Raw genomic sequence first — 22,171 nt, forward strand, 5'->3', positions numbered from 1 at the left:
GTCTACGAGCCAATGAGTCGCGATGCTTATTGTTTATTTCCACATGCCAAATAACTCCACATTGGAGCCATATCGAAAGTGTTCTGTCTTTTGATTTCACCCTAGTTTTTACCCACATTTCTGTGGTCACACGCTTGTATATGAAATGCAATATCGCTTTCCATCGGGGATTCATACGCACTTAAACGTCACTGAAGTGCTGGCTATTGCATTCATATGTTTTTGTACGACGAGACAGACACTCAGTTCATAGCATCAAAAGAGCACAATAGTCCCACCCTAAAGCCACGGAACTCCATTGAAAAGAGCCGTTTCACCCAACCTTTGACCCTTTAAAACCCTGCTTGTCTATTAATCGTCCGTCTAAAAGCAGTTGGAAGCGTCTGATCCACTCCAAATGGAGACAAGATGCAGCCTTCATGGGATCTGCCCCAACAAAGACACCCTCTGATCCAAAGATTATTACCATCTTTCTCTCTCTCCCTCCCTCTCTCTCCCTCTCTCTCTCTCTTCCCATCCCCTGATCTGGTGGTCCCATTCATTTCATTCATTGGCCGTGGCATATTGAGAAGTATGCGTTTAACATTCAAAAGCTTTTGCGATCTTGTTAGTAAAGCGTGAAATAGCTCCCGGACCCCACTTTTTTTTTTCTCTCCTTCTTTCCCCCTCTCTCTTCGGCCCCTGTCCCTCTGTCTCAATGAAAAGCCATTCTTCTCCATGGACACAATGGTTTTTCTTCATTAGCACTTCTGCCATGGATCTCAATGGAGGGGTGGAGGATCGCAAGGCTAGACCCCAAGACATCTGGGTTTCTCTAGTAGGGGCAAACGGGGGTGGGTGTGGAGGCGGGAAGTTCTGTTGCTGTTTTTTCATTTATTTATTTATTTATTTTCTCTGACAAAGGCAGGGACTTGAAGAGTCTGCATTGAGAAGATTGAGCTGGATCTGAAAATGTTGGATTGCGTTTCATAGCACGCATGCACACTGAGGCTTAGGATAGTGTGTGTTTTAACTTGAGTGGCTGATGATCAAAACTAGACTTCAAACCTACTTACATTAAATGTTTTTGTCATTTAGCAGACGCTCTTATCCAGAGTGACTTAGTTCATGTGAGTTCATACATTTTCATACTTTTTTTTGCATACTGGTCCCCCCGTGGGAATTGAACCCACAACTCTGGCGTTGCAAGCGCCATGCTCTACCAACTGAGGTGTGTGTGTGTGTACATACACCTCGACCACGTAATGACCACTCCCCACATGCACCTATTGACCACGCCTCCTCTCTCTCTCTCCCCCCCTCCCCTCTTTCTCCCCCTTCAGACAGTGGAGAGAAGAAGACCCCTGCCATGCCCGGCTCTCCTGTGGATGTCAAGACTCATTCCAAACCAGCCCCCAGCAGCAGCGCCACCATGCCCCCCCTGCCCTCCATCAACCCCAGCGGGCCCCGGCCAGCCTCCTTCTCCTCCACCACACGTGAGTACCGAGTGCCCGGGGTGAAGTTTCCCTTAGGTGCAGATTTTAAGATCCTGTTCTCCTCTCCCAATCCCAAACTCAAACATCAATGGGGGAAATACAAAACTGACCCATGATGAGCTTCTAGTGGCAACTTGACCATACATGCCACTCTACATAGTCTCGCTGCCACCATGACAGCGCCCACCGCCACTAGCCCCCCCTAGAGGAGCCTCCAGGGACCTGCACGCTTTGGGGTGAATCGTAACCGCATGTGACATCAAGTGAAAATTGTGACTTAAATGGAAGTTGTGATTGAACCCTTTAATAGCAACCAGCAGATTTGAGCTGTGTGATCCATACATTGATTAGGGCACATGTGTCAAACTCATATAAATGAGTACCAAAATATGAATATATCAAAATCATGTACCACAATCCCCTGATCCAAGGGTGGCAAACCCATACCACGGAGGGCCGAGTGTCTGCGGGTTTCCGCTCCACCCTTGTACTTGATTGATGAATTAAGGTCACTAATTAGTAAGGAACTCCCCTCACCTGGTTGTCTAGATCTTAATTGAAAGGAGAAAACAAAAACTTGCAGACACTCTGCCATCCGTGGAATGAGTTTGACACCCCTGGATTAGTGGATCGTGGTACATGATTTTGCTATATTTATGTCTTCATTTCTTTGTCGGCCTTAATTAATGGCCTTAAATCTTCAACATGATAAAAGATGTGAGGATTCCAGTATGAAAGATTGTGTCAACCCATTCAGTCTATCAACTCCTCTGATAACTTCTTTGACCTCTCATTGGCTCTTCTCCCTCCCCATCCCACCTCTTCCCTCCCCCAGTGACCAATGGGATCCACCACTCCCCACCCATGCTAAACGCCGTGCCCTCGCCGCCCCAGCGCTATAGCAATGGGCCTAGCTCCTCTTCTTCCTCCTCGCTGGCCAATCAGCAGCTCCCGGCCACGTGCGGCGCCAGGCAGCTCAGCAAGCTCAAACGCTTCCTGACGACGCTGCAGCAGTTCGGCAACGACATCTCGCCCGAAATCGGAGAGAGCGTCCGCAACCTGGTGCTGGCCCTCGTGGTAAGTGGTTGATATAACATTTTAGGAACGATGGATGGAGACGTCGATGTGTTGCATTTGATTTTTCGAAGCGATATGATCATTTACCCTCGGGATGAATAAACTGAATTGAGTTTAACAGAATTGTATTTAATCGAATGAGATATTTCAACATAAATGTTGATTTCAATACAAATATCTGCCAAACATATATACTGAACAAAAATATAAATGCAGCATGCAACAATTTCACAGATTTTACTTAGTTACAGTTCATATAAGTAAATCAGAAATACCCCTCAGTTTCATCAGCTGTCCGGGTGCACATTTTCGAGTGGCCTATTATTGTCCCCAGCACTAGGTGAACCTGTGAAATGACCATGCTGTTTAATCAGCTATTTGATATGCCACACTTGTCAGGTGGATGGATTATCTTGGCAAAGGAGAAATGCTCACAAATTTGGATGTTAACCCAATCTACGCACAACCATTTGAGAAATAAGCATTTGTGCTTATAAAACATTTCTGGGAGCTTTTCTTTCAGCTCATGAAACATGGGACCAACACTTTACATGTTGCATTTCTAATTTTGTTCAGTATAAAAAATATGTTTATTTATGTAGGCTTATATGCCCGTATAATCGCTCTATGTGGCTTAAGTGGACCCACAGTATTGGGTTTTGACAGGCCCCATCTGCAACATATTGATACCTATCTATCATTTGTGCACAATCATCTTTCATCCGTCGACAGGTTGATTGACAGTTGAAAGAGAAACTGCTCTGTAGTTATTGCTCTGGTCACTCAGTGATCGAAGCGATTTCAAAGTCTTATCATCCTGTCCGAGAGCATCCATTTTGACTGATCTACAAATGGACTGATCCACCGTAGTTGGACTATTTATGACGCCAACTGATTTGTAGATCAGTCAGTCTGCGGTTGCTGACGACTGCAACGGTGGTTGATCTGAAACACGCACAATTGTCTAGCTCAGTGTTGGAGACTTTAAACCTTGAGGGGGGAACTGTGATTGGCTGATCTCTCCCCTGTGTCCCAGAATTCAACGGTCACCATCGAGGAGTTCCACTCGCGGCTCCAAGAGGCCACCAACTTCCCCCTGAGACCATTCGTCATTCCCTTCCTCAAGGTAGCACCTACCTCCTCTCTCTCTAGGTCTGTCTCCCTTCTCTCTATTTCTCTGTTACTCTCCATTTCCCCTCTCTCTCGTTCTGTCTCTATCTCTGTCTGTCTATCTATCCCTCCCTATGTCTTGTTCTCTCCCTATATGGCGGAAATATTGATGAACTGAATCCAGGCCTGTGCTGTGCGGACGACAGCGTTCCTCTTTGTCCTCTTCAAAAGGTGTTTGATGTTCGAGGGAGGTTTACAATGACTCAAGGACCGCATATAATTAGTCATGAAATCAGGAGTGGGGGGAAAAAAGCAGATGTTTTGTATTGAAGGTAACAGCTAGGGTGCGTCCCAAAATGCCATCCTCCCCTCAGCAGCCTCCACTGATAGATGATCTGTCTGTCTCAATGGAGGCTGCCGAGAGGCACACGGCTCATAAATGGCTGGAACGGCGCAATGGAATGGGCATCAAACACACGGAAACCATGCGTGACGTATTTGATACCATTCAACCAACTCCGCTCCAGCCATTACCACGAGCCCGTCCTCCCCAATTAAGTTCCCACCAACCTCCTGTGATATCTATGCTAGCTCTGGTCAAAAGTAGTGCACTATATAGGGGATAGGGTACCGTTTGAGACGCGACCCTATTCCTTTCATGAAGCGTAGAGGAGCTTCTGGCACAGAATACTCTAATTACACTTCTCTCAAATCTTGAACTAATAATAATGCAAATATGGTCATAAATAATGAAAAACCGCAAGTAGACGGTAGCATAATACAAAATTAGGAAAACATGAAAATCATTTCTCTACTTGAATTTTCAACAGCAAGACGGTTGTCGTATAAACAGAGAATTGGGGTTGTGAATGTATTTATTGCCTTTCGGTCATTCCCAAGTAACAATATAGTTCTATGCGTTGACTAAACGAGCGACAGGGGTTGCGCAAGTTTAATTGGGCCTTTGAGTAACTTTGCAGCATGGGGGCCTGAAATAGAATACTTTTTAAGAGCTACCCTCATGAGAACCGAACATAAATCTTCCAACCAGTCAAATTGTTCGGTGTTATTGCTCCATTCTTCAGACGGTGAAAATCTGCTCTTTTTTTCCATGGGTTACCTCTCCTTCACCTTTCAGAACCCCGACTCTCTGAAAGAATAAAATGAAAAAAAGAATGGTTTCCCTTTTTCTTAATTTACGAGGCTCCCCAACTTCTCTCCCTCCCTCCCTCCCTAGCACCGTGGCAGTGGATAGCTCAAAAAGAAAGCGAGGGAGAGACAGAGCTCGGAAGTGTGAAACATGACTGTAAACCATTCCCTCCCTTCTTTTATGGGGCTCAGCAGCGCACCATATGGACTCTGCGTCGCATTAAAAGAAAGCAGTCATTCAGGCTTGCCCGGCGCCGCCAATTTCGCATCCGCCCCGCAGAAAAAGAGAACGGCGCTTAACTGACAGACAACATATGTGGCGGACTGATGTAGTGGTGGCCCTGGCTAGGGGGGGTAAGGGTCTTAAGTGGAGAACGGGGGAACGAGGAAGTCTGTAATTATAAGCACACTTGGGCCTGTTGCTCATTAAGAGATGGAAGGAGAAATAGAGAGAGGGAGGGAGGAGCTTGCATCCTCTCATCAGGCTTGGTGGTCATCCTGTTCTGCCTCTGCTCGTCACTCGTTTGCTCTTTTTCCCTTGTCCCGCTCTCTTTACCCCCTACGAGGGTGCCTGCGTTCTGATTGCACCGTGTGACGTTTGTCTTCCGCTTCTGTATCATTCTCTCCCTCTTTTCTCTCTCCGTCTGTCTCATTTGACCTCCACAGACTCTCTCATTCCACTCGGCCTTGCTTCTTCGACGACACACACACCCTAACACGAAGCCCCATTTTTCTCCTTCTATGTACACGGCTCTAATCTTCTCTTGTGTTTGCGGGTCGTCCAAAGTGAGCGGTGGACTATGTGTTTGGGTTTTGCGGTGATTTACTGAAAGGTGGGCTGCAGAAACAGTCACAGGGCTTACACTAGGCAGACAGACAGAGACGGCGGACATTTTTAACCCCCTGCGGGGGTGTGATTCTCTGGCCTCTCAAGGAGAGATCTGCTGTATGTCTCTCCCTCTGGTCCTCCTCAGTGACACGTATCTGCCTAATGTCTCTGCCGTGTTGCCATGACACAGAGGCTTCACGGCCATGCCGCGACATGCAAATAAGTCTTTTTTTTTCTCACTCGAACTTCACTTCATGAAGTTCGTGTTTTGACGTTTTCACCCCCAAAAAATTACATGTACTGGTATTTTGTGGACATGTCAGTTGGATTTAATGGGAAATTCACTTTTGAATTTGCACAAGATCAGACTTTGGATCGTTGGGTCAGTAAAGGTGTAGAGAATGAAGATATTCCCAACTAGTTTTGTCAACTAAGAAATAGAAGCCAGCTCTTTTATGGCGACAGTATGGCATCTATACTGTCTCCATGGTGCCACTGCGTCTACGCGGCGTCTACGTGGCGTTTCCGTGGTGTTTCCTTGAGAGCCGCGATCCCTGTAGTTAGATTTTTAAGGCTTTGAGAAAACGTCATTACAGTAGCCGTATTCTTGTGATTTCTTGTATCTCGCTCTCGTTCTTGCCTTTTTCAAATGACACTCATCTCCCTTTCTCCCTCTACCTCCCCCTCCCCAGGCCAACCTGCCACTGTTGCAGAGGGAGTTGCTCCACTGTGCACGTGCAGCCAAGCAGACCCCGGCCCAGTACCTGTCCCAACACGAGCACCTCCTGCTCAGCACCACACTGGCCTCGCCCCCCGACTCCTCAGAACTGCTGCTGGAGCCTAGTGAGAGAGACATGGCCACCAAGAGACACAGCCCTAACAGGTAGGAGACAGACAGACAAAATGTACATACACACGCACACGCACACACACACACACCAAGAGACACAGTCCCAACAGGTAGGGGACAGATTGTCATATACATATACTGTAGACGCGCATGTGCGCACACACACACACACACACACACACACGATGATGCACAACAGACTGCCATCCCCAATATCATACGTACACATTTCCACTCTCTCTCTCTCATGCCTTCCCTCTCCTACCCTCCATCTTTCCTGCAGGGCCAAAGAGAATGGCTTCCACGAGCGCCCACCCGCCCCCCTGGAGCCACCAACCAAGCGCATCTGCACCATCAGCCCTGCGCCCCGCCACAGCCCGGCCCACCCCCTGCCCCTCAGCGCTCAGCTGCATCCCACGCCACCCCCACTGCAACACTACGCCCTCGAGGACATCAGCGCCCCCCACCTACTGCACCGCGAGAGCAGTCACCGGATACTGGAGCTCCGCGAGCTCAAGGACAGGCCTAGACTACCAGGTAGATTCATCCACACATGTTTACTGTACACACCTACAGGTGGTCATGTGCGGCTCAGTCGGTAACGCACAGTGCTTGCAAGGCCAAGGGATTGTGGGTTTGATTCCGGCTGGGGCCATCCATACAAAATAATTGGAGAGAGAGACACACACACACACACACACACAACAAATGCAACCCAGACGCATACACAAACTCACGAGGGTTTAGCCTGACATTAACAGATGCAGGCGCCCTTTGTTCTCTCACATTGGTCCCTCTGCTGTTTGCCACAACAGTCGAAAGGGACGACTCGAGCAAAACACCGAGATTCCGTCATAAAACAGCACTCTTTCTCACTCACACACAACCACAGCCTTTAGGTGTGGTCGATATGAAAGCTGCTAATGGGTGGTCTGTGTGGGTGTTCATGCGAGCAAAAGTGTGTGTGCGTGGACATGCACAGCAAATGGCATAGAAGTTCCCCCGAAGACCATAAATCCATGGACCCCACATGTGCTTAGTGTGTGCCAAACTACCCGGGAAGCAGTGTACCTTTTTGAGAGAAGATTGTATCTAGTTCGTTGTAAATCTGCATGCCATCTGATCCCTGTCAGTGTCAATGGCCAGATGGGATGTAGATATTCACCGAAGTAGACACGCACTCCCATAAACACAGCGGCGAACAGCGAAACGCACACGGCGCCCTAAGGAAACGGCAGTAGTTCATGCCCGAGGCACACCTCTCAGAGAGTCGAAGCATGGGGGCCGGTGTTGTTTACGAGCGTTACGTCCCAAGGTACAGTAAGCCATCCAGCCTGTTCACCGCTACATCTCAGAGCTTTGAACTGAGGATCGCTGATGAGAAACAGCAGCGGGGGTGGAGACGGGAGAAGGAGAGAGGGGGGTGGGTGGGGTTGATAGATAGATTGTGTGTGTTTATCCTTTTTTTGCCGTTCATGTGTGTATTTGTGTCTTTGAATGCTGTGTTGTATGTTTGTCTATTCGTCTTTGTTTGCCTCTCTTTGTTTGCGCGTGTGTGTGTGTGCTATCCCTTCCCTGCGCTCCTCCAAACCAGAGCGGGTGTTAGCGCTGCTTAGCCAGGGGGCAGATGTGTATAGAAGTGGGCCTGCGCCACGCAGCCTTTACAGCTCCAGCGCTGGAATGCTGCTAGGTTCAGACCATGGGGAGGGGATGCCCACTACTCCCCGATAGTTACCCAGCCGTGGGGGCAGAAATGGGGAGGGGATGGGGGTGGGGGATGGTGTTGGTGTTTTTTTACGGACAGCTGACCTCCAGATGTGGGGGAGTCCCAGCGCTGCTGCATGCCGTGACTGGGCTCGGGGTCTGGTTCTCATCAAAAGACATCGCTCTGTCCCTCTCTCCGTCTCTCTTTCAACCGCTCGCTCTCTCTCTTATCTCTGTTCTTTCTTTTAATCTTTTTTTTTTTTTACTCTTTCTTTGTTTTTACATCTCTCACTCTGAAATACACGGAGTGTACAAAATATTAGGAACACCTTAACAGGGGCGCAACTTTGGTTTTAGAAAATATCCAGTTGGATAAACACTCCAAACAGCCTACACGACCGCTCGGCGATGTCCGCATGGTCCTAAAGCACACCCGTTGCCTTTGTGTTGTATGACATTCCAATGATAAAACCAGGGGGGGACAAATGTAATTTCAGCATGTGGGGGGGGGGGGGGAACATGTCCCTGGTGAAAGTTCCGCCCCTGCTTCCTAATATTGGTCGCACCCGCTTTTGCCCTCAGAACAGCCTCAATTCGTCGGGGCATGGACTCTACAAGGTGTTGAAAGCGTTCCACAGGGATGCTGGCCCATGTTGTCTCCATTGCTTCCCACAGTTGTGTCAAGTTGGCTGGATGTCCTTTTGGTGGTGGACCATTCTTGATACACACGGCAACTGTTGAGCGTGGAAAACCCCAGCAGCGTTGCGGCTCTTGACACACAAACCGGTGCGCCTGGCACCTACTACCATATCTAGTTCAAAGGCACTTCAATCTTTTGTCTGGCCCATTTCCCCCCTCTGAATGGCACACATACGCAATCGACGTCCTTCTTTAACCTGCCTCCTCCCCTTCATCTACACTGAAGAGAAGTGGATTTAACACGTGACATAAATAAGGGGTCATACCATTCACCTGGTCAGTCTTTCATGGAAAGAGTAGGTGTTCCTAATATATATTTTTTTATACTCAGTATTGTCTTTGTTAGACGATATCTCCTTTTCTAGCTTTCTCTCTCTCTATAGCTTTGTCTCTAACTCTGTCTTTTATTTTCTCTCTTCTGTCCTTAACTCTTGAGTAGGCCACTCTTCGTCTTTCACTCCTCCTCTTCATCTCTCTTGTGTACGAGGAAGTGAAACAGTGACGACGGTAACGAGACACTAAAGCGCGGCTTGTCACTAAGCTACGGCCATGACATGGAATGTTGTTGTGAAATAAGACCATCTAAATGTCATTGTGTTACTGCCTCATTGTGCTACTGACTAATATGATTAATGGACACCACTTTCACCCCCCTTCCCTCCGCCTCTCTTCCTGACATTAATTTGTAGTGACGGCTGTGTTCCTTTTTTTCTTCTTTTTTTTAAATCACCACTTTAAGCTTTCAATTGTCTCGTCTTTCTAATCAGGCACTAACGGGGGCTACCGCGAGGAGCCCGTGGACCACAGGCTGACAGACAGAGAGTGGGCCGACGAGTGGAGGCATCTGGATCATGTAAGTGCCACTGCTGACAGTAGACGCCGCCGCCGCCACTGGAACTATAAGTGGCGCAGCACTTCTCAGTGCCTGGTGGAGCCATCAAGGCTATGTCAGACTGGGTGTCCCGTTCACAGTGGTGGACTTGTGCTAAAGCCATCTGCTGTCTACATCCGAGAGCCATGCGCTCCAGTAGTGATCGACTGCCCAAAGCAGGAGTCCTACCCAATGAAATGATATTTTGTTTTTATCTCACAAACATAATTCTGGAATAGTAGTCCTGTGTATTGAGACTTATTATGTACCTCCAAGTAACACTACTGTATTTAGCTATTACTTACCCCTACATTATGACATATACCACAGGAGGTTGGTGCCACCTTAATTGGGGAGGATGGGCTCATTGTAATGGCTGGAGTAGAATGGTATCAAATACACGGTTTCCATGTGTTTGAGGCTAAACCATTCGCTCTGACCCGGCCTCCCCTCGGCACCCTCCACTGACATATACAGTATCTGCAGAGGTCGACCGTATTCTCTGCAGTAGTGTAGATATAGGATGTATTTTGTGGTTGGGCATTTGTATAAAAAAAAAATTAAATTCAAGTTTGGCTCCCTCTAATGGTACCCTCTTTCTATCTCCGCCGCTCACGCCTCCAGGTGTTGAACTGCATCGTGGACATGGTGGAGAAGACGCGGCGCTCGGTGGCCGTGCTCCGCCGCTGCCAGGAGTCGGATCGCGAGGAGCTCAACTACTGGCGGCGGCGCTCCAGCGAGCAGGAGGACCCCCGCAAGGGAGGCGCCACCACCATGCCCGCCCCCTTCTCCAAGACCCACAGCCCCCACACGGCCGAGGGACTCACCAATGGTGGGTGGTCCTCTTGTCTTTTTACGTTATAACTAACTCGTATGGTCTCACATTCATGGGTGCGAAGTTATGTTCATTTCTACCCTTAGGGTTGGTCCTTTTTCAATGAATCGATACACACCTGATCGACAGATCTATATGTAATGCATCTTGTCAGGTGGGATTCCTGGTAAGGGATTAAAAATGAGTGGTCCCCTTGATGGTGAGCTGCTGAAGCAACCTGCCAGCAACTGAGCTCCCACAGTCACCACATAGACCCACTGCCCTCTGGTGTTCATCTACAGAACTACACCCATCAACACACTACTGACACATTTCGAACCTACACATATAGCTTGCGTTCCAAATGGCATCGTATTGCGTATATTGGTAAGGAATAAGGTGCCATTTGGAACGCACTCTCAGTCTTGCTGGCAGTGTTTGTCTCTCAGTGCTCGTCTGCTCCTCTCTCCGGGGCCCATGCTGCTCCATGGCCCCCAGACAGGTGCCAACGCTGCCCCCGTCCAGATCTGCCACAGAAGGCCCAGGCAGTGCCAGCCTGTCGTCCTTTAAGACCCAGAGCTGGCTGCCCGCCGCCCGGCCCGAGTACCATCTGTGTGCCCAGCAGTGTGTCTGGGCACAGTGTACACAGTCCAAACCCAGCCCGGGCACCACAGAGCTTGGGCATGGGTCTGGATTGAGAGGAGCAGCTCAGAAAGAGAGGAGAAGGGAAGGGGGAAAAAAAGAGCTAGAGAGAGAAGACGGGGATAAAGAGAGCGATAACAAACAGAATGTAGCTACAGCTTGGTTGTCAGCTCCTCTGCCCTAGCCAATGTACTCCCTCTTCAAGCTGCCCGGCTATTCGGTTAATTTGGCCAACTGGGGAAGGTTGAATTGGTGTGGTTAGTGAGGGGATTGTATATCCCAAGTAAGTAGAGCGGATGATGCTATTTCACACAAGTCTGCCGGGTGCTAACTTTTTTTTTTTTTTTTTTTGTCTTTCTGTGCCACAGAATCCCAGAGAGACTTTGCGCCGCGGCCTGGCTCGGGCTATGTGCCGGATGAGATCTGGAGAAAAGCTGGTAAGGGCTAGTACAACAGTGTTCAATGTCCCATGTGTGTGGGCATTCAACATTTATTTGTGTTCTTCTTCCCTTTCCCCTTTTATCCCTCTTCTTCTCTCGCTCATTAAAATATATATTATTGAAAAACATTTGATATAAAGGAGTCCCCTCATCCATCTATTATAACCACTATGTATCACAGAACCACAACATGGTCTAAAACCTGACCCTCTGTCCCCTCTCTCCCGCGCAGAAGAGGCGGTGAATGAAGTGAAGCGTCAGGCCATGGACGAGGTGCAGAAGGCTGTGGCCGAGGCGGAGCAGAAGGCCTTTGAGATGATCACGGCTGAGCGCGCCAAGATGGAGAAGACTCTGTCCGAGGCCAAGAGGAAGGCCACCGAGGACGCCATCCAGGTCATCAACGAGCAGGAGGACTCCAGCGAGGTTAGGAGGATATATTACTCTGCATAACTATATACACTCTTAGAAAGAAAGGTGCTATCTAGAACCTTTTTAAGGGCTCTTCGGCTGTCCCCATAGGAGAACCCTTTGAAGAACCCCTTTTGGTTCCAGGTAGAACCTTTTCCACAGAGGGTTCTGCCTGGAACAAAAAAGTGTTTTCCTATGGGGACAGCTGAAGAACCCTTTTTTCTAAGAGTGTGTACACATACTGTGAAGTGAGTCATAGTGCGCACTTAGGAATAATATTCAAAGCTGCAGGATGTGTAGATGTGGTATTTACCTACTACTTGCCTAGTATACTTTGTCCATTTCTCCATAAATATATAGTGTACACACACTCTTCCTCTCCCACTGCACGTAGTCTACACCACAGGTACACAGCCGTTCACAGCTTTAATATATTATTTATCTCTATACTCAACTCATCCTTTCTCTCTCCCTGCAGTGCTGCTGGAACTGCGGGCGCAAGGCCAGCGAGACGTGCAGCGGTTGCAATGCGGCGCGCTACTGCGGCTCCTTCTGCCAACACAAGGACTGGGAGCGCCACCACCTCATCTGCAGCCCTGGCCTGCAAGCCCAGCCCAAGCCCGTGTCCGCCATCACCGCAGCCAGGGCCGCTGCAGCCGCTGCAGATGTTACCACAGGGGTCAAGGCCCCCGAGAGTGTACCAACCGCTGCCAGCCCTGGGGGGGAGAAGGGGTCGATTGCCTCTCGTTCCTCCACCCCGTCCACTCCTGCATCCGTGTCAGAGAGCAACGGGCACTAAGACTAGGACCATGGAGGGTGGTAGTGATACTGGGTCGCACTCAAGATTGCCTCCGTTCCCCTTTTCCTTCAATTCTGTTGTTCGTGACTGTTCATAATGGACACTAGGACCGGGCGCCACAAAAATGGCTTCCTTCCTTTGTCTCCCGTTCCTATCGAACCGCTGACAGGTGAAAGGTGCTAGTGTCCATTGTTCCATCGTTTGGCTTTTACCTGATGAATGACTTCAGGTCAGCGGTTGTGAGGGAGAGGGGACGAGGGAAGGAAGCTGTTTCGAAGACCTACGATGACCCTCCGCTCTGGACACCAACCCCTAATCTAGCCAAGGAAGTGATGTCACAGACAGGAAGTGATGTCACAGACATTGAGTGAACGGAGGAGGAAATGAGGTCACTGATGTCACAAGTCATGTTACACAAAGAAAGAGGAGAAACTGTGGGGGAGGGTTGCTTTGGCAATGGTGGGCAGAAGACAGACTCATCTGCTTTGGGACTCTGAGGATCCATCTTCAACAGTTGGACAAACAGACAATCCACCTCACAGATGGACACTTGTTTCACTTCATCCAAAAAACAATCCCAAACAGATATGAGACGACTAAGGACTGACTTCAGACAATGTTTTTGTTATTTTTGTTTTAAGAGGACTGAGGGGGGGGATGTATGAGTTTTGGAATGGTCATTTATACCCAAGGGTGAAAGTGATGGTCGAAGTACTCACTGCATATTTCCTAGTTTCCTGTTGTGTGTGTATATAAAGCTAAGAGGGTTATGGGTCTGAGTGACAGTACCAGCTCTAGAGTTCCTCTCCCGCTCTGGAAATGCATTTTGGAGGTGACACGATAGCGAAATCACCTCCGGAATCCTGTTTGTATGTACAGTATAGCTGTTCTACTTTTCTTGCTCGCACAAGTTATTCGTCTGGTTCCTTTTTTTGTGTGTGTGTGTGTACGTACACGTGTGTCAAAACGGTTGTGCCGTCGGTGGATATTGTAAACTAAAACATTACTACGAATTTTCAGAGCAATATAAAAATACAAAGTGTTCAGGTATTCACATGCTGTTATGCATCACCAAAGTTTTCAATTGTTAAACAAGTGTCATTGCCTGTAACTGTCTATTGTTGTACACAGAATAAATATACAGAAACACTGTTTCTTGCCTTGTTCTATGACGCGTATAGTTATCTATTGTCATGATCACCCATTCGTCCACACCGAGCTTATAGGATAAATCAGATGGTACGATAAAGTAGTATACGGTGTGTAAAGATGAACGCTCAACTTCTAGAGGTTTGCAGTTATCTACCACAGTTGCTTATTGCTTAGCTTCGTGTCACCTGTTGTACAATTCTGGGTCAGATGTCTTCTGATTTTAAGTTTGCACCATCAGGTTTTCCATCAGGAATATAAGGTAAGGGAGTATACAGAAGATCGCCCTATTTGGTAAAAGACCCAAGTCCATATTATGGCAAGAACAGCTCAAATAACCAAAGAGAAATGACAGTCCATAATTACTTTAAGACCTGAAGATCAGTCAATACGGAAAATGTGAAGAACTTTGAACGTTTCTTCAAGTGCAGTCACAAAAACCATCAAGCGCTATGATGAAACTGGCTCATGAGAACCACCACAGGAAAGGAAGACCCAGAGTTACCTCTGCTGCTGAGGATAAGTTCATTAGAGTTACCAGCCTCAGGAATTGCAGCCCAAATAAATGCTTCACAGAGTTCAAGTAACAGACACATCTCAAAGCTGTTCAGAGGAGACTATGTAAATCAGGCTTTCGTGGTTGAATTGCTGCAAAGAAACTACTACTGAAGGACACCAATAAGAAGAAGAGACTTGCTTGGGCCAAGAAACACGAGCAATGGATATTAGACCGGTGGAAATTTGGCCTTTGGTCTGGAGTCCAAATTGGAGATTTTTGGTTCCAACCGCCATGTCTTTGTGAGACGCGGTGTGGGTGAACGGATGATCTCCGCATGTGTGGTTCCCACCGTAAAGCATGGAGGAGGAGGTGTTATGTTGTGGGGGTGCTTTGCTGGTGACACTGTGATTTATTTAGAATTCAAGGCACACTTAACCAGCATGGCTACCACAGCATTCTGCAGCGATACGCCATCCCATCTGGTTTAGGGCTTAGTGGGATTATCATTTGTTTTTCAACAGGACAATGACCCAACACACCTCCAGGCTGTGTAAGGGCTATTTGACCAAGAAGGAGAGTGAGGGATTGCTGCATCAGATGACCTGGCCTCCACAATCCCCCGACCTCAACCAAATTGAGCTGGTTTGGGATGAGTCGGACCGCAGAGTGAAGGAAAAGCAGCCAACAAGTTCTCAGCATATTTGGGAACTCCTTCAAGACTGTTGGAAAAGCATTCCAGGTGAAGCTGGTTGAGAGAATGCCATGAGTGTGCAAAGCTGTCATCAAGACAAAGGGTGGCTATTTGAAGAATCTAAAATATATTTTGGGGTTACTGCATGAGTCCATATGTGTTATTTCATAGTTTTAATGCCTTAACTGTTATTCTACAATGTAGACATAACCAATAAAGAAAAACCCTTGAATGAGTAGGTGTTATACATTTTTTGACCGGTAGTGTATATTAAAAATATAACAGTGCTTTCTGAAAGTATTCAGACCCTTTGACTTTTTCCACATTTTGTTACAATACAGCCTTATTCTAAAATTGATTAAATAAATACAAAATCCTCAGCAATCTACACACAATACCTCATAATGACAAAGCGAAAACAGTTTTTTATTTTCTTTTTGCAAATGTATTAAAAATAAAAACACCGTATAAGTTTTCAGACCCATTGCTAAAAGATTCGAAATTAAGCTCAGGTGTAGCCTGTTTCCATTGATCATCCTTGAGATGTTTCTATGACGGAGTCCACCTTTGGTAAATTCAATTGATTGCACATGATTTGGAAAGGCACACATTTGTCTATATAAGGTCCCACAGTTGACAGTGCAGGTCAGAGAAAAAACCAAGCCATGCGGTCAAAGGAATTGTCCGTAGAACTCCGAGACTGGATTGTATCAAGGCACAGATCTGCAGCATTGAAGGTCCCCAAGAACACAGTGGCCTCCATCATTCTTAAATGGAAGAAGTTTAGAACCACCAAGACTCTTCCTAGAGATAGCTGCCCGGCCAAACTGAGCAATCGGGGGAGAAGGGCCTTGGTCAGGGAGGTGACTCTGGTCACTCTGACACAAATCCAGAGTTACTTAGTGGAGATGGGAGAACCTTCCAGAAGGACAAGCATCTATGCAGCATTCTACCAATCGGGCCTTTATAGTAGAGTGGCCAGACAGAAGCCACTCCTCAGTAAAAGGCACATGACAGCCCACTTGGGGTTTGCCTAAAGGCACGTAAAGACTCAGACCATGACAAACAACATTCTCTGGTCTGATGAAACCAAGATTGAACTCTTTGGCCTGAATGCCAAACGTCACGTCTGAAGGAAACCTGGGACGATCCCTACGGCGAAGCATGGTGGTGGCAGCATCATGCTGTAGGGATGTTTTTCAGCAGCAGGGACTGGGAGACTATGAAAATCTGCTCCAGAGTGCTCAGGACCTCAGACTGGGGCAAAGGTTCACCTTCCAACAGGACAATGACCAAAAGCACACAGCCAAGACAACGCAGGAATGGCTTCGGGACAAGTCTCAGAATGTCTTTGAGTGGCCCAGCCAGAGCCAGGACTTGAACCCGATTGAACATCTCTGGAGAAACCTGTAAATAGCTGTGCAGCAACGCTCACTGTTCAACCTGACAGAGCTTGAGAGGATCTGCAGAGAAGAATGGGTTAAACTCCCCAAATACAGGTGTGCCAAGCTTGTAGCGTCATACCCAAGAAGACTCACAAAGTACTGAGTAAAGGGTCTGAATACTTATGCAAATGTGATATTTCAGTTTAAAAAATGTTTTTACCTGTTTTTGCTTTGTCATTATGGGGTATTGTGTGTAGACTGATGAGGGGTAAAAACTATTTAATACATTTTAGAATAAGGCTGTAACGTAACAGAATGTGGAAAAAGTCAAGGGGTCTGAATACTTTCCGAAGTCAATGTATATCAGAAGGAATGCCTTTATTTTGTGAGCAATGTTTCCCTTCTTAAACATATTTTGTTATGAGACATAACTTCATACGAAAAGAAATCGTATGAAGTAGAATATCAAAGTAAAGACAACATTACTTAAATATTTACTCTTTAGTCTTTCATCATCCATTATATGCGTATAATTTAATCTTAAAGCTGCAATATGTAACTTTTTCGGCGATCTGACCAAATTCACATAGAAATGCGTTTATAGATCTGGCATTCTCATTGAAAGTCTAAAAAGCAGTAAATCTGTTCTATGTGTGCTATTTCTATGCTTCCCATTCTTAAGTTTCGTTTTTGCATCTTTAACTGTGAGTTTTGTACACTAGCTTCAAAGAGCTGAACATTTTTGGTTATGGGAAAGATATTTCACAGCGGTTTAGATGGTACAATGATTCCACCTTCTTAGATATACTGAACATGAGCTGAAATATAAGATTCCAGAAATGTTCCATACGCACAAAAAGCTTATTTCTCTAAAATGTTGTGCACATATTTGTTTGCATTTCTCCTTTGCTAAGGTAATCCATCCACCTGACAGGTGTGGCATATCAAGAAGCTGATTAAACAGCATGATCATTACACAGGTGCACCTTGTGCTGGGGACAAAAGGCCACTCTAAAATGTGCAGTTTTGTCACACACCACTATGCCACAGATGCCTCAAAATTTGAGGGAGTGTGCAATTGGCATGCTGACTGCAGGAATGTCCACCAGCCCTGTTGCCAGAGAATTTAATGATCTTTCCCTACCATAAGCCACCTCCAACGTCATTTTAAAGAATTTGGCAGTACATCCAACCAGCCTCACAACTGCAGACCACATGTAACCACGACAGCCCAGGATTGCCACATCCGGCTTCTTCACCTGTGGGATCGTCTGAGACCAGCCACACAGACAGCTGATGAAACTGAGGAGTATTTCTGTCTGTAACAAAGCCCTTTTATGGAGGAAAAAAATAATTCCGATTGGCTGGGCCTGGCTTCCCAGTGGGTAGGCCTGGCTCCCAAGTGGGTGGACCTATGCCTGCGCCCCTGCCCAGTCATGTGAAATCCATAGATTAGGGCCAAATTTATTTATTTAAATTGACTGATTTTCTTATATGAACTGTAACTCAATAAAGTCGTTGAAATTATAGCATGTTGCGTTTATATTTTTATTCAGTATATATGATCACGGTCACAGTTAGTGCAGAACTAACCATGTATTCATATTAAAAGTTTGCACTATTATTTTCAAAAGAAACAAGCTTAACCTGCCAAGGTTATGCTTTGTTGACAAATGCAAACACCAAGGGCCCGATTCAAACCATATGGCGCCTGAAGTTCTCGCATTATAGTGCGATTGAAATTTAAAGGCAATGTTCCTAAGTTCTCGTTGATTGCAATGACGGTAAACACTGCATATGTCGGTCTAATCGGAAATGATCTTTACATTTAAATCGCGCTAACATGCAGAACATCCGCGATACAGATTTAATCGAGCCCCAAAAGTAGTTTCAAGCATTCCCTGAAAGAAGGGATAGTATTGAGCGATTTCAATACCAACAGAAATTGTATTTGAAATCTATAATTTTGAATTTATATTAGTGTATTGAATTTGAATTTGATATTTTAGAATTTGTAATGCAAAAATATCATAATTGAATTCAGAAATTGAACGTGTTTTCATGATTTGAAACTGAATTGAATGAACATTGCGTTCAGATAGAAAATTATGTTTAAATCTAATTGAATATTCAAGTTCAATATTTATATATTCAGTTTCAATATGGTAGATATTGCATTAATGGTTTGTGTAGGAAGTTTACAAACTATAATTTAAAGTTGATCAAAGTTTCATATATTCAACATCAAATTCAGTTCTCTGAATTCCGATTCAAAACCAGAGACAACATCCTGGTACTTTGCCAGCCAGGAAAGGTAGAGGAGAACAGACAGAATCAAACGCTCACTGTGATAAACAGAAACTTCTGGCAGGTTTCTGAAGCCAATGTGGCATGTTGAATTTATTTTCTTCCAATGAATTTGGCTCTAGCATTTGAACCGTTTTGGCTATGAGCTATTATGAACCCATTCCTGAAAGCTAAGACACTCTGGAGCATAGATGTGCTCCCCTCTATGATGATCACAGGCTGCGTTAGAAGGGAGTTTGGCCCCCATAAGAATATAGTTGAAATACCCTGTCATAGCCCATCTAAGGATAGCATTTCCACTCCCTCTGTTAATCTTGCTCTTGTGACTGACTGGGTTCGGACCAGGTCTCCTGCATGTCATAAAACTGTGTTAGCTCACTTAGCTAAAACCTGTAGGGATAAGTTCAGGAAGTTCATGTAAAGGACAACACACTGCTTGTTTTACAAGGACCACTTCCCCCTGATTCAGTTCATACTGAGACTTGAACTCAGGACATCTGCCTTACAAACAGGCAGACTGCCCTCCTGAAGCATTGCAACCCACCGCGCTATTGAAAAAGGCCTTCTGCAACTACGCAAGGAGAGACACTTCAGGCTGATGAGTGAGTTTAACAGATCCCCCATCTGCTACACAAATACAAGTCTTCAAGATCCAGAACGGTTACTCATGTGGTTTGGTGATCCATGCTTATGTGATGAGAACCTTGCCTGAGACCTGAAGACATGTTAGTTTGACGTGTTATTTTGTGTTTGACATAGTCTAGTTTCAAGCAGGAGCGGACGATGACTCCACCTTCCTAGATATACTGAACAAAAATATAAACACAACATGTAAAGTGTTGGTTTCATGACCTGAAATATAAGATCCCAGAAATGTTCCATATGCACAAAAAGCTTATTTCTCTCAAATTTGAATGTGTTCAAATTTGTTTACATCCCTGTTAGTGAGTATTTCTCATTTGCCAAGATAATCCATCCACCTGACAGGAGTGACATATCAATAAGATGAATAAACAGCATGATCCTTACACAGGTGCACCTTGTGCTGTGGACAATAAAAGGCCACTATAAAATGTGCAGTTTTGTCACACAACACAAGGCCACACATCTCAAGTTGAGGGAGCGTGCAATTGGCATGCTGACTGCAGGAATGTCCACCAGAGCTGTTGCCAAAGAATTTAATGTTCATTTCTCTACCATACCATACCAGAAGTCTCCAACATCATTTTAGAGAATTTAGCAGTGCGTCCAACTGGCCTTACAACCACAGACCACATGTAACCTCGCCAGCCCAGAACCTCCTCATCCGGCTTCTTCACCTGCGGGATTGTCTGAGACCAGCCAGCCAGACAGCTGATGAAACTGAGCAGTATTTCTGTTTGTAATAAAGCCCTTTTTTGGAGAAAAACTCATTCTGATTGGCTGGGCCTGGCTACCAATTGGGTGGGCCGATGCCCTCCAAGTCCCACCTATGACTGCGCCCCTGCCCAGTCATGAAAAAATCCATAGATGAAGATCCTATTGAATTTATTTCACTTGACTGATTTCCTTCTATGAACTGTAATTGTTCATTGTTGCATTTATATTTTTGTTCAGTATATCTTTGTTAAACAACTTTGTTGCTAGGCAATTGGAAGGACATAAGTATCGGCTTAATATTTACATTCACGTTTGATATTTTAGTCATTTAGCAGACGCTCTTATCCAGAACAACCACATATCACAGGCATAGAAAGTACATTTTTCCTCAATAAAGTAGCGTCAGAGCTAGAAAGGAGGGGTGGTGGGGGTCAAGTGCAAGTTCTGGTTCCTAGATCTTTAAAGACATTTTATGGGGAGTGGGGGGGTCGAGGTGAGGATGAGGATTATTTAAGATAGTGTTCGAAGACGTAGGGTTTCAGATGTTTTCAGGAAGATGGGCAGGGACTCTGCTGTCCTAGCTTCAGGGGGAAGCTGGTTCCACCATTGGGGTGCCAGGACAGAGAAAAGCTTGGACTGAGCTGAGTTGAGCGGGAGGGCCAAGAGACCTGAGGTGGCAGAACGGAGTGCTCGGGTTGGAGTGTAGGGTTTGAGCATAGCCTGAAGGTAGGTAGGGGCAGTTCCTCTTACTGTTCCACAGGTAAGTACCATGGTCTTGTAGTGGATGCGAGCTTCAACTGGAAGCAAGTTGAGTGTGCGGAGGTGCGGGGGGACATGAGAGAACTTGAGAAGGTTGAAAACCAGCAGCATTCTGGATAAGTTGCAGGGGTTTGATGGCACAAGCGGGGAGCCCAGCCAACAGCGAGTTGCAGTAGTCCAGACGGGAGAGGACAAGTGCCTGGATTAGGACCTGCGCCGCTTCCTGTGTGAGGTTAGGGTCCTACTCTACGGATGTGGTAGAGCATGTCACTGCTTTGATGTTTGCAGAGAACAACAGGGTGTGGCCCAGGGTCACGCCAATTTTCTTTGCACTCTGGCAAGGCGACAGTGTGGAGTTGTCAACCGTGATGGAGAAATATTCTGCCCGCTCAAAGAACAGCTCCGTCTTGTGAGGATATGACAGAAAAGAGTGACTTGGTGTACAGAGAGAAGAGGAGAGGGCACAGGGTTGGCTTCAGTGTATCTTTACTCCATCAAAGCCGTTGGGTTATATGCAGTATTCATATCTATTTGAACTTATTTGTCTTGTTAATGCAGTGAACCATTGATCAACTCTCTATGAAATATGCAAGATGCACCTTTGGCGTAAAGGTACAAAACGGTGTGGAAAGGATCGAGGCCATTTCTCCTGAGAATCAATTATTTCAAATCAAATCAAATTGTATTGGTCACACACATATTTAGCAGATGTTATTGTGGGTGTAGCAAAATGCTTGTGTTCCTAGCTCCAACAGTGCAGTAGTATCTAACAATTCACAACAATACACAGAAATCTAAAAGTAAAAGAATTGAGAAATATATAAATATTAGGACGAGCAATGTCGGAGTGGCATTGACTAAAATACAGTAGAATAGAATACAGTATATACAATTGAAGTCAGATGTTTACATACACCTAGGTTGGAGTCATTAAAACTCATTTTTCAACCACTCCACAAATGTCTTAAAAACAAACTATAGTGTTGGTAATCGGTTAGGACATCTACTTTGTGCATGACACAAGTTATTTTTCCAACAATTGTTTACAGACAGATTATTTCACTTTCACTTACTGTATCACAATTCCAGTGGGTCAGAGGTTTACATACATTAAGTTGACTGTGCCTTTAAACAGCTTGGAAAATTTCAGAAAAT

At 46.0% G+C, this 22,171-nt stretch overlaps 1 protein-coding gene across 4 annotated transcripts in view; it reads left to right on the forward strand.

The window, feature by feature from the left end:
• LOC139565345 (protein CBFA2T2-like) overlaps positions 1-14,021 on the forward strand; it is a 50,590-nt gene extending 36,569 nt beyond the window's left edge. For all 4 annotated transcript variants that reach the window (XM_071385598.1, XM_071385609.1, XM_071385588.1 and 1 more), the window contains exons 2-11: positions 1,323-1,475; positions 2,311-2,552; positions 3,589-3,678; positions 6,333-6,523; positions 6,774-7,027; positions 9,661-9,746; positions 10,389-10,596; positions 11,589-11,657; positions 11,893-12,083; positions 12,547-14,021. In XM_071385598.1, coding sequence (XP_071241699.1) covers positions 1,323-1,475; positions 2,311-2,552; positions 3,589-3,678; positions 6,333-6,523; positions 6,774-7,027; positions 9,661-9,746; positions 10,389-10,596; positions 11,589-11,657; positions 11,893-12,083; positions 12,547-12,867 — 1,805 coding nt within the window. In that variant the 3' untranslated portion in view covers positions 12,868-14,021. The remainder of the gene's footprint in view (positions 1-1,322; positions 1,476-2,310; positions 2,553-3,588; positions 3,679-6,332; positions 6,524-6,773; positions 7,028-9,660; positions 9,747-10,388; positions 10,597-11,588; positions 11,658-11,892; positions 12,084-12,546) is intronic.
• Positions 14,022-22,171: the final 8,150 nt, after the last annotated feature.

The sequence above is a fragment of the Salvelinus alpinus genome, chromosome 2 (genome assembly GCF_045679555.1).
Source record: "Salvelinus alpinus chromosome 2, SLU_Salpinus.1, whole genome shotgun sequence".
Taxonomy (NCBI): domain Eukaryota; kingdom Metazoa; phylum Chordata; class Actinopteri; order Salmoniformes; family Salmonidae; genus Salvelinus; species Salvelinus alpinus.